The sequence below is a fragment of the Mauremys mutica genome, chromosome 5 (genome assembly GCF_020497125.1).
Source record: "Mauremys mutica isolate MM-2020 ecotype Southern chromosome 5, ASM2049712v1, whole genome shotgun sequence".
Classification (NCBI taxonomy): Eukaryota; Metazoa; Chordata; order Testudines; family Geoemydidae; genus Mauremys; species Mauremys mutica.
In genome coordinates, this window is record NC_059076.1 from 114,300,463 (window position 1) to 114,313,508 (window position 13,046).

At 43.6% G+C, this 13,046-nt stretch overlaps 1 protein-coding gene across 1 annotated transcript in view; it reads right to left on the reverse strand.

Annotated features, from left to right (window-relative positions):
* The window catches only part of CC2D2A (coiled-coil and C2 domain containing 2A), a 152,696-nt gene extending 140,035 nt beyond the window's left edge, over nt 1–12,661 (reverse strand). Inside the window, exons 1-4 of the mRNA XM_045019697.1 lie at nt 12,604–12,661; nt 10,566–10,626; nt 5,557–5,649; nt 5,076–5,178 (exon numbers count right to left, since the gene is read on the reverse strand). Coding sequence (XP_044875632.1) covers nt 5,076–5,178; nt 5,557–5,649; nt 10,566–10,604 — 235 coding nt within the window. The 5' untranslated portion in view covers nt 10,605–10,626; nt 12,604–12,661. The remainder of the gene's footprint in view (nt 1–5,075; nt 5,179–5,556; nt 5,650–10,565; nt 10,627–12,603) is intronic.
* Between the last annotated feature and the right edge of the window lie 385 nt (nt 12,662–13,046).

Here is a 13,046-nt window from a genome sequence, read left to right on the forward strand (position 1 = left end):
TAATTTACGTAAGAGCCTTTGGTGAGGGACCTTGTCAAAGGCTTTCTGGAAATCTAAGTACACTATGTCCACCGGATCCCCCTTGTCCACATGTTTGTTGACCCCTTCAAAGAATTCTAATAGATTAGTAAGACACGATTTCCCTTTACAGAAACCATGTTGACTATTGCTCAAGAGTTTATGTTTTTCTATGTGTCTGACAATTTTATTCTTTACTATTGTTTCAACTAATTTGCCCGGTACCGACGTTAGACTTACCGGTCTGTAATTGCCAGGATCACCCCTAGAGCCCTTTTTAAATATTGGCGTTACATTAGCTAACTTCCAGTCATTGGGTACCGAAGCCGATTTAAAGGATAGGTTACAAACCTTAGTTAATAGTTCCGCAACTTCACATTTGAGTTCTTTCAGAACTCTTGGGTGAATGCCATCTGGTCCCGGTGACTTGTTAATGTTGAGTTTATCAATTAATTCCAAAACCTCCTCTAGTGACACTTCAATCTGTGACAGTTCCTCAGATTTGTCACCTACAAAAGCCAGCTCAGGTTTGGGAATCTCCCTAACATCCTCAGCCGTGAAGACTGAAGCAAAGAATCCATTTAGTTTCTCCGCAATGACTTTATCATCTTTAAGCGCTCCTTTTGTATTTTCATCGTCAAGGGGCCCCACTGGTTGTTTAGCAGGCTTCCTGCTTCTGATGTACTTAAAAAACATTTTGTTATTACCTTTGGAGTTTTTGGCTAGCCGTTCTTCAAACTCCTCTTTGGCTTTTCTTATTACACTCTTGCACTTAAGTTGGCAGTGTTTGTGCTCCTTTCTATTTGCCTCACTAGGATTTGACTTCCACTTTTTAAAGGAAGTCTTTTTATCTCTCACTGCTTCTTTTACATGGTTGTTAAGCCACGGTGGCTCTTTTTAGTTCTTTTACTGTTTTTCTTAATTTGGGGTATACATTGAAGTTGGGCCTCTATTATGGTGTCTTTAAAAAGGGCCCACGCAAGGTAAAGACCTCAGGTAAAACTGTCAAAAGCTCTGTTATGAAGTAGGAGCCAAAGTCATATTTTCAAACGTGACTCTGGCATTTAGGAGCCAAAGTCTCATTGAAAGTCAACAGGAAATCAGGGCAGGATCCCCAAAGGAGTTAGGCACTGCAATGCTGAGTGTCATAGCATCAAACTTTGAGGCACCCAGAAAAATCACAGGAACATCATTGTAATCCATACAGCTGAGTTAGGCATATCAACACGCTGAGCAATGACTGGGGACATAGAAGCCTAAGAATGCGATCCACAAAAGCCTGGCTGGTACGCAGGGGTGGCTCTAGGAATTTGGCCGCCCCAAGCAGAGCGGCACGCCACAGGGGGCGCGCTCCCGGTCGGGGGACCTCTTGCAGACGTGCCTGCGGAGGGCGCGCTGGTCCCGTGGCTCCGGTGGAGCATCCGCAGGCACGTCTGCGGGAGGTCCACCCGAGCCGCGGGACCAGCGAACCCTCCGCAGTCATGTCTGCGGGAGGTCCGCTGGTCCCGCGGCTCCGGTGGACCTCCCACAGGCATGACTGCAGAAGGTCCGCCAGAGCCGCCTGCCGCCCTGCCGGCAAAATGCCGCCCCAAGCGCGCGCTTGGCGCGCTGGGGTCTGGAGCCGGCCCTGCTGGTACGTAGGAAGCCGCCAAAGCTAGTCAAGGAGAGATGATGACCAGAAGGCTGTGTCCTATGCCCCACCCATCCCTCCGAGATAGGTACCTAGCTCTGTTTAGCAATCTACAAACAGGAATCCACTGCCTGGAGTTAAAACAGCATAGGCGCCTAAGGCATTTCTATAAGGAATGAGTTAAATGCCTACCTTGCTTTATGCAAAACAGCTGGTGGAGCAGGAGGAAGAGGTGGTGATGCCCACCTAACAACTTTTAGCTTAGTGGTTAGAAAGATTAAGGGAGCCCCACATTAGACTATCCCATAGCTCAGCAGTTAGAACACCTCTCCTGAGAGGTGGGGGATCCCTGTTCAAATCCCTTCTCCCCCTTCGGCAGAGAGGGAAGGGAACTGAACCTGGGTCTCCCACATCCCAGGTGAGTGCTCCAACCATTGGACTAAAAGTTACAAGGTGGGCACCACCACCTATTCCTCATCCTGATTTTGTATTGGACTCAATCTGGTAGCAGTCTCTGAGCACGCCTACCCAATCAGGCCCTGAACACAACTTAGACGGCTGAACGCCTGTCTTCTTCTTGTTTGTGAATCACTCTGGAGCTTAGGTGGGAGACAGGCACCCAGATGCCTAGAGGGAGAAAGCAGTGCACATGCCCAGAAGCAGAAACTTAAGACACCTAGAGAACTATCACCCTGAAAAACTTGGGCACAGAATTTAGGCACCTACAGCATTTGGCAGCAGTTTGGGGGGTTGCAGTGGAGCAAAACAGGGACTTGAGTGCTTAAGTACTTTCATGGATCTCACCCTCAGTTCCTGAGTCACTTAGGAGTCTTTAAAAATTTTATCTCTCAATTTATTGAAAACAGATTAATTTTAAGGCAGTAAAACAGCAGTCAGTATAAACATATACCTCTGAAGAGACTTCTAAAGAAAGTGTGAGAGGCAAAGTATTGTCACAGATAAAAACTTGCTATGAGAGGAAACAGAGTAGGAATAAATGTTTTCATGATGGCAAATGATGAATAGCAAGGGCCTAAAAGTTCCAGGTTAGGTCTCATATTGTTTAAGATATTTATTAATGTCCTGGAAGGGTGTGTGTGCAGTAAAGTTGCAGAATTTGAAGATGATAAAGTTATTTAAGTTAGTCAAGTGCAGAGTGGACTGTGAGAAACTTCAGTGGGACCTAAGTACGCTCGGTAAATAGACAGTACAATAGCAAATTAAGTTCAACGTTGATAAATGCAAAAGCATAATAAGAGACAAAGTTAAACTATTTATAAACTTTACAGGGTTCTAAGTTAGTTGTATCAACACAGAAACGGGACTGTACATAACCAGGTGAATCTGCTGGATTAGAATCTGCTGGATTTTTTCACCCCATCCTCTTACTGATCTGTCTGTTGTAGTGAAATAACCTGCAGTTAAAAACTGGTAGGAAATGGATTTCAAAAAATTTTTGCTATCCCAAAGGGGGACAAAAAGTCAAAATCTCAAAGTTTTGCAACTCAAAATAACCAATGGTGGTGAAGGGGCATGTCAACTATAATATTCTGATAATTCTGTATTTTTAACCTTTTCAGACTAATTAGCTTAAATTTCAAAACAAAAAGTTCTTTCAAACTGGAAATTTTTCTTTAGAAAATGTCAAAATAAAAATGATATACTAAGAGTTTGTAACAAACATTGTCTTGTCAATAAATTAGTTTGTTCTAATCACTCAATATATTTCATTTTATTTTAGAAATTTTCCCTTTTGATTCCTAACTCTCATTTACCTCATTTGTAAAATGGGTGATTTTTCTCATTTGTGCACTCCGTGAAAAATCTCATAATAAAATTGATGGTACTACTGTTCCCTAAAATATCTGACAGGAATAGGGTAAGAACAGTTTTGTCTAGCAAAATTTAAATTACTTGGTTTTTGGATAGCACTTTCTGCCTTCACCCTCCCCAACTTCATGATGAAGCATTCTGCTGCAAAATATTCACTTAGAGTCCTTTTTATGCATGTCTGAATACAGTAACGCCTCACTTAAAGTCATCCTAGTTAACGTTGTTTCGTTGTTAGGTTACTGATCAATTAGAAAACATGCTCATTTAAAGTTGTGCAATGCTCCCTTATAACGTTTGGCAGCCGCCTGCTTTGTCCACTGCTTGCAGGAAGAGCAGCCTGTTGGAGCTAGCTGGTGGGGGCTTGGAACCAGGGTGGACCAGCAGCCCCCCTATCTGCGCCCGTTCCCCTGAGTTCCTTGTCTGGCAGCCGCCCAGCAGGCTATCAATTGCCAGCACTTCAACTCTCCCTCCCCCCACTACCATATGCTGCTCCTGCAATCTGCCTTGGAGCTGCTCCCCAGAGCCTCCTGCTTGCTGTCCACCATGACAGGCCCCAGTGCTCTGGCCACAAGGCTTCAGGCTTCGTCCCTTGGTCCCATCCTCCAGCCACAAGGCTTCAGGCTCCAACCCCCCGCTACCTCCTCCAGCCCCTAACCCCCATCTCCCCCGGCCCTCACTGCCTCCCCCGACCCTCCAGGCTTGCCAGTGCTGAGTGAGTCTGCTGTGAAAAGTGATACTTGTACGTTTGTTAATATCACTTTTCACAAAAGACTTACTAGCTCTCAAATAAATTACAATGATTTGGACATGTACATCTGCATATTTATTTGATTTTCCTAAAGCTAACTAAGTATTTTAGGAAAAGTGTGACAGTGGCCACCCGCAAACATTGATGGCACTATTCTGAGGCCACTGAAAAATTTGTCCTGAGAACCCCTGCCCTGTAGGCAGAGGAATGACAACAATAGTGATAAAATAATCCTGTCATCAAAATCTTACTCATACACCATCATACACAGAATGATGCTTAAGTGTCAGATCTAATGTTCAAATATACTCAAGTAAACTGAGAGCTTGCTCCTTGGAATATTACAAAAATATGTTCTTGAATGATTTAAAATGTTTATTTTAATTGAGAAAAACATTTAATACATTTCCAGATTTTTAATCAGAGGAAGTCTTTCACTGCACTGACAAAAATTCATTTGATAAGCAAGGAGCACACAGCACTTTCCATAACGGTAACCTAGCTCTGTGCTGGTTATTTTGCATACAAGGGAAACCTGCCGTTGCATTCAATTATCACGCGCTGTGCATGAACATAAGCTAACAGCCCCTGCAAGTCCCCAAACCGGGCAGAAGCAGCGTTTGTGCCGCAGCGCCCTGCCCGGCCGCCCCAGGAACTCCGCTAACAGCTCAGCCACCCGCCGGCGGCCCCGACACGCGCCTCCCGCCCCTCGGGCTAAGAGCGCTGCGCGGCCCCAGCGGCAGGGCTCGGTGCGTGCGGGCGGCCCCCGGGGCTCCCTCCAGGGGCGGGGGCTGAGGCCGGGCGGGACCCCCCGCCCCCGGCCGGCAGGGTCACTCAGGCACTTACTGCGCGGTGCCCGGGCAGCAGCTGCAAGCGCCGCCATCCCGGCTCGGTCCTTCTCCGCCTCCTCCTCCGCCAGCAGCACAGCGGGACCAACCGCCTCCAGCAGCTAGAGGGGAGGAGGGGAGGGAACCGAATGTCAGCGACCGCAGCACACCCCACGGAAACCCCTCCGCGCGGCCCCCCCGTAACCCGGATGTACTCCCCTCCCGCCCCGCGTGCCGGCAATCCCCCAGCCCCGCAACAGCCTGCACTCCAGGCGCGCACGCGCAGCAGCATCCCTAACTGTCCCATCGCCACCAGGGAAGCTCCACCCACCCAGCCCACCGCCTCCGCGTTAATCACCGCGCGCGCATGCGCGGTAGTTCTCGTCTCCCGAAGCCCTGCCCCGACCATTGAAACCAATTGCGCGAACGTCAAAGGGCCGCGAGAGCCGGACGCCCGATGAGGCGCCAGGGGCGGTCAGTGCCGCGGCTCTACGACTCACGGGCTGCTCTCTGCGCCGCCGCTGAGCTCTCAGAGTCCGCTTCAGCTTCTCCGCGTGGGCCTGGTCCTGGTCCTGGTCCTCGCCTAACATCTCCTGTCGCAGGGAGGAAGCGTTACAGGCGTTTAGCACAACCCGGCGTCACGCCGCAGTGCCTGTACAGCGCCGGCTGGATTTTGTTCGGCTTATGGTGTATGTAGGCCCCAGTCCTGCCAGCCCTTCTGCACTGCATAGATCGCCCCACTGGCCTCAAGGGCACTAATGTGCCTGGCCTCAAGCAGTGCTGTGCTTCATATATTTAATATATCTGCCTCTCAGTCTGACCTCAAGAAGCTTTTCTTTAGCAATATGTTTGCTCTTGCATTTTATTTACGTGGTCCACTACTCTACTCTACTACTTGCATCCGACGAAGTGGGTATTCACCCACGAAAGCTCATGCTCCAAAATGTCTGTTAGTCTATAAGGTGCCACAAGACTCTTTGCTACTTTACTCTTGTAAAGTTTATTCACTCATACAAACCATCTTACCTTCTGCAAAAAACATCACAACGCTCAGATGTTACTGCAAAGTATTACCTCCAAAATTACCTAATATTTAACATTAGGGTTTTGAAAACTGAGTAATTTCTTGATTTTGTAACTAACTCACATGATCATCAAAATATACGTGGACATTTAATATTTCCCATAGTAATCAAGTTGACTTGTATATAACCTGCATATTGGTCTTACAGTTCTCTTTCCCCTAACCTGTCTATGGTACTTGTCTGTCCTTAGATTGTGTACTCCTGAGAGTCAGGACTGTCCATTTTGAGTATTTGGAAAATGCCTGGCACATAGCAGGCACTACAATAATTAATCTCTGTAGATGTCATTACATTAAACGCATCACTGGACATTGGCAATACCAGGAGGGATGAGCTGGAGTCCCGATGAGAAGCGCAGTCAGGAAAGTAACTGAAATACTTTCCTGATGGATTGTATTTTCTAAATGGACAACCTACCTAATTCTCAATTACTGAAGGACAATCTCCACTCATTGATATATTTTGCTTTCCACGCAGGGCCAGCCCACAACATTTTGGCACCTGAGGCGGGGAGCTCAAATGACGCTCCCATGCCCCTTTGCTTGGGCCAAAACTTTGAAAGGTCTCAGTTCTGCCTTCTTCCTCTCAGTTCTTTTCTAGTCCTCTCATGGTACTGCTCTGCTACCTAGCCCAATAAAGGAGAACTAACAATTTAAAATGCCTCATTCAAAAATTGTAAGTAACACTTAACTTTCAAACTCCTGAACAACAAATGTAACTTTTCTTGTCTGCATAGTAAACACTGGCATTTTTATCTGTTTGGTTGCAAAGATTTGAACTGCTTCCTGCTGAAGGTCCACAGTATGGGCCAGCTCATGCTCTATTGAGATGGTTGAAAAGCCAACCAACCTCTTCTGTGTCATTTTGGAGCGTAGATGTGTTTTTATTAACTTCAGCTTGGAGAAGCTGCATTCTCCACTGGCAACTATTACAGGAAGTGTTAGAAGTATGCGCACAGCAACAAAAGCATTTGGAAAGAGGGTGGTCATCTTATTTGTGCACATATATTCCAGAACAGCCTTTGGAGTTGATCCTGCTGAAATGTATCTTGAAAGGGCTTTCAGTTCATCACCTAAATTACTCGCATCAATATTGCGCATGTCATCATTTGTCAACACTGTCCCTAGTGTCCTGCATTGCTGGTGTAGGTCATCTTCAGGTATAGTGAGGAGTTTTGGAATATCATACAACATCCCAAATATAGTGAGGAGTTTTGGAATATCATACAATATCCCAAATATATGCTTCTTTCATGCAGCACCTTGAGCTGCATGAAACGATCTTCAGCTGAATGTATTCCACAATCTAGCACCTGGTTAAAAAATTCAACTTTGAATTGTTGTTTGGGGTCTCTTATGGGATTATCCCGTGCCTCGTAACCAAAATGTCTTCCTCTTTGGTGACTCTTGTATTCTTGAATGGGTGGGAAAATAGCTTCAGTGTGAAGTTCCTCTGCCAACTTCTGTGCACTCTTCAGAACGTTTTGAAATCCCTCATCTGACCGGTAAGATTATAGGTATGACTTTGCTTTGTCCAGTTGTTCCATTGCTCCAGATATATCAAGGTCAACACCTTGGAGTCTCTTGCTTACAACATTTATTTCAAACAGTATGTCATGCCACAACACTAAGCCCCACAGAAATTTGAAGTTATGTATGTTTCTGATGATTCCATTTCCCTCTGTTCTCCCATGAACAGTTCCTGTCATAGCATTATCCTCCATAATGGCAACATCTATCTTCCCAATTTGGTGTTTGATAGGCTTTATCACCTCCACTCAACTTTCCCATTGTGCGGCACTCAGTGGTTTCAGTGTCAGAGAGGATGTTCCCAGATGTTGCTTCAAAATTTGCCATCGATGAGTTGATGCAGAGAAAAATACATAGCTGCTTTGAATTACATTAAAAAATTCAGCAGCCTCACTCGAAGCTGATGCTGCATCACTGACCATCAAGTTCAATGAATGAGAACTGCATGGGACAAAAAAAGCTCGAGGGTTTAACACTCGGATCCGTGTCTGCACTCCTCTGTTCTTTCCTCTAATGTTGGCACCATTATCGTAGCCCTGACCTCTCATGTCAGCTATCGCAAATCCTGTATCTTCCAGTTTTTTAAGAAGCACATTTGTCATACCAGCTCCTGTAGTATCATCAATGTCCATAAATTCTAAAAAATGCTCTCTTACAGTCACCATTGCAGGGATATTTTCACTAGGTTCTCTTGTTGTTACAAAACGCACCATTAAAATCATTTGTTCCATATGGCTGATGTCAGGTGTGCAGTCCAGAATAACAGAGTAATATCTAGTTGACTGCAGATCTGCCACAGTCTCTTCTGTTTGACTTTTGTTGCCAGTAACTGTATGATCTCATTTTGAATTGTTTTTCCAAGGTAGTGGTGTGTGTACATTTCTTGGGTGGTGACTCTTCTTAGATGCTCCTGGAGTACAGCATCAAACTCAGCCATCAGCTCCACATTTTAAGGAAGTTTCCACTGTTTCGCACATACAGTTGATCTGAAGTGACACACAGTGCTAGGTTTTGGGTAGCAAGCATTCTCACAATGGTAATGAGCCTTTTCAGAACATTTTGCCAGTAAAGAGACTCTGATGCAATCTTCTCTTGATGCTGATCATCTATGGTGGCCTTTAACCTTAGTCTCATCTCAAGCTCTTTCCACCTATGGAATGCTCTCTGATGATTTGTTGCCTTCTTATGGCATGCCAGATTTCTAGCCAGATTTTTCCAGTTCTTTGTTCCTGTAGAACCCAATGTGGCTGGAACATTAGACTGGAAGAGTCTGCAACAAAACAGTATGCAGCATTCTGAGTTTTTGAGTACATAAGCTGTGGCCTCTCCACTTTGTCACCATTGGGGATTTCACACTCGTAATGTGTTGGATGGAAACTTCTATTTTCATTGTCTTTGGGGAACATGAACTTTTTCATTTGCTATGGCCCATGCAGTACAAGGAGGTCCCTCAGGCTACTGCTCAAGTGGGTCCACAGTCCTGGATCATCTAGACTTAAGAAACTAAACTCAGCAGCAGCTGTTTCTTGTGCCTCCACCACAGTCTTCTCTGACCTACACTTTTCTTCAGGAATGTGCATGGTTATATCCACTTGAGATGGAGATATGGATGCTGCAGTAGCTGCCAGGTCACCTGCACTCTGACTAACTGGAAGATCAGGCATCTCCTCACCACTCACATCCTCACTGGGACTGGAAGGCTCACCGTGACCACTTGGGTCTATGTATCTCAGGAGAGCTCCTTCCTGCTTAGATAGAAAAGCTTCCTTTGCTTTCTTTATTTTCCACAGGGGTGTTTTCTTCTTTCACTCATGACTGCTGTTCTGTGCCAGCTATAGTGGCTCTCAACACTCAGTTGAAGGGGACAAATAAGCAAGCTGGTAGCAGGGCCTGAGTGAGGGAAGATAACAGCGTCTTAAGGGCCTAACTGTTTCCTACTACTTCAGTTGACTGCCTGTTCTCCTCAAGTGGGTTCAGGGAAGCAGCAGGAAACAGGAAGCTCCCTGAGAAACTGGTGTTAATCAGTCCAGGCTCCTGGGAGTGCTAGAGAGCTACATAAGAGGCTCCTCCTCTCTCTCCCTGCAGCTCCTGCTGCTTTCTGTTATTCCCTCTCACCTTTTCTCCTGCCTGCTTGTTATGTCTATTGTGCCCTCCTTCCTCCAGCATAGAACTCCACCATCTCTGTGCATCTAGAGCAAAGAGAATACATGTGCACCAGCAGCAGACACAATTTTCTACACTCTGGGTCTTAGTGGCGCCCCTCCCGCCCCCCACAGTCTGGCACCTGAGGCGGCTGCCTCAGTTCGCCTCATGGTAAGGCCATCCCTGTTTCCACAACCAAATCTCTGTACAACTTTTCATGAGTGATGTACCCGAGTATTCGGATTCTCATATCTAAACTGTATTGTTAAATCTATTCACCTAAATTTGGGTTATTGCTGATTATATACTCTATGTATCATATGACTTTTAAAAACAAATTTGGTATTTGTAGATAATCTAAGCACTATACCCAGATGTACAGACACTCTTTTCTCAACCTATATATTATGATTTTTTTAACATTAGCTCTAATAAAAAGCAAAAAGCATCTTATGATCAGTGATTTAGCAACAAAATTAAAAACTGGTATAAGTTAAAAAGTTTATAGCACATTGTGTTATGTTTATGATTTATCTGCACAGAAAGAAATTTTCTCTTATTAATAATCCCAGTCAATTAGAATGAGAGTCACTTGCATGTGCCCAAGGGACAATTAACTGCTATATTAAGAGACCATTATATTACTATTTGGGTAACTGGCAAAAGTGTGATATGAACAAAACCCTATAATGTTCAGTGAAAGAAAGCCCCGTAATCCATCTTTGCCTTAATAATTAAACTAATCAGACTAACCTCCATAGCCATCATCTGGGATTCTTCATTGAAATTCATGTTTGCAGCAATCGATACCTGGCTGTCACAAGTAATACAGGAATTATTAGTTATATTATAATCAGATGTACACATTTAATGCTTATGCACTGGTCATGCAACAGACTCCACAAAGGCACACCTCTGCACCCATGTGGATCCTATTAACTTAAAGTGACATGTTAAAGTATTTAACACTTCAAAAGACAATTTTACGATTTTGAAAACTAAATAATTTCCTGCTATTTGTAGCCAGTTCACAGGACCTTCAAAATATATCTGCAAGTTTATTTAATAATTCCCTATCAGAGTGAATCAAATTGACAAATATAAATTGTATACAAGTTGCCTGTTGCTGTAAATCATATACAAACTGCCCATTGTTAGTCCATATAGAGTCTATTGCAAGATTGGGGTCCCTTTCTTCTCACTCTTAGCTGGGTTCACTTTGCATTTCACTCATGCCAAATCTGAAATTTACAGATGTGTCTAAAATTTTGTCTACATGATGAAGTTGTAGTGATTTAACTCAAAGTGTTTAGAATATGATTTAGCTAAAGAGATGCAACCTCCTTGTGTGGTAACTACTAGTTTGGTTTAAGAGCTCTTAATAGCCATTCAGTTTATGTCAGCAAGGAATCAATTTCAGAGAAATCTGCTTAAGGCATTCTTAAACCCAAATGAGAACTCAGATTACATGGTTGCAAGCTGTATCTCCCTCCATTTCTGCATAAACCTCAACACCGGATCAGAGATGAATTCCCTCCATACTAGCTCAGAGCACACTACTGCTAAGCATAATGACATAATTGAAAACTACAACTTCTTTGCACCACTCACATGAAATATATTTCAAGGCCTACTAATATTACATTGAAAAGTTATAGCATTTTAATATATAGCACATAAATATCACTTTGGAAAACCAAATTAAAATAGTCTTGTGTGTAGGCGAAAGTGACTAGGGGATATCTTATCATATAAAAACGTCCTTACTATAACTGTTCTAATATTTCTTGAAATTAAGTGCCATAGCAGAAGTCTTTAAAAAAGTATAATGCATAACGGAATGCCTTTATCTATACTAGAATAGAAGAGATTTAAACTTGTTCAGTAGCTTAAGGGTTGTCTGTCTGTAGACAATTTAAAGCTGAAAACAGAAATACACTGGAGTATCACTAACTGCACTTTTAAAATTAAATTACCTTGAGAATCCTTTATAAGAGTCACTTTGAGAGTTTCTATTTCTTACATTTCTCTCTTTAATGAAAAATGGAGAATGTGGGGATTTTTAAAAAGATCCAAAAGGGAAACAATTGAGTCATACCTGGATTTTCTTAGGCAGTACTTCTGAAGTTGCAATCAACAGTCTGGCATAACAAAAATGCCCATCTTAGCAACAAGGTTGCTAAGGAAGGTCACTGTGATTTGTTTTTAAAGGGACAGAGTCAGGAAATCTTTTCCTGCTAAATAAATGCAGGAAAACCTCAGCTTATTTTTTAAATTATTTTTTGTAAATACAGTCAAAGGGAAGGGAAAGTAGTAATATATAGGAAATGATTACGCCCCCAATCCTGCACACACTTACACATGTGAATAATCATATTCACTTCAGTAAGACTATTCATGTGTACATCCTTGCAGGATTAGAGCCAAATTGTGGACAAAAAGATAATAAGTGACACCCCAATATAAATCAAGATTTGGAACTCCTATTTTCTCCCTAGTCCTTGGATTGGAAAAAAAAAAGATTGTATGTTCCTACTTTATCTCAGAATTTATTTTAACTGGGGTTGCAATTATTTTTTTCAAATGGCAGAGGTAAGAAAAGTTTGAGCATGCATATTCACCTATATCCTCCTTCAGGTCAAGCCCTACTGTTTTCAGATATGCAGTTTCCTATCGTATGTCTGGACTGGGGCAAAGATCTAAAACTCATGAATTAAAAGTGAGTGGAACATTCTATTCAGGCAACACCAAGCAAGAAGGGACTAGAATTTAGACAGGTAAACTTCCTTACCTTCATACTTCAAACAGCCATTTTGTTATTAGTGCATGATTCAGTCACATCATCCAAAGGATTCCATGTTCCTCCCCACCTCCTCTCCAAAAAAAGGACCCAAAGGATTAAAAAGAGTTTTCCCTAAGGAAAAATATCCTGACATTATGAGGTATCTTGCAGAGATTTCAATTTATCTCTCCCATGCCACAGTATCATAATAAAACAAAAGTTATTCAAGGATAAAGCTTTAAACTAGAGTCTATGGCCTGGTCTACACTAGGGTGGGGAGTCGAACTAAGGTACGCGACTTCAGCTACGCGAATAGCGTAGCTGAAGTCAAACTACCTTAGTTCGAACTTCTTACCTGTCCAGACGCTGCGGGATCGAAGTCCGCAGCTCCCCCGTCGACTCCGCCACCGCCGTTCGCGGTGGTGGAGTTCCGGAGTCGACGGGAGCGCGTT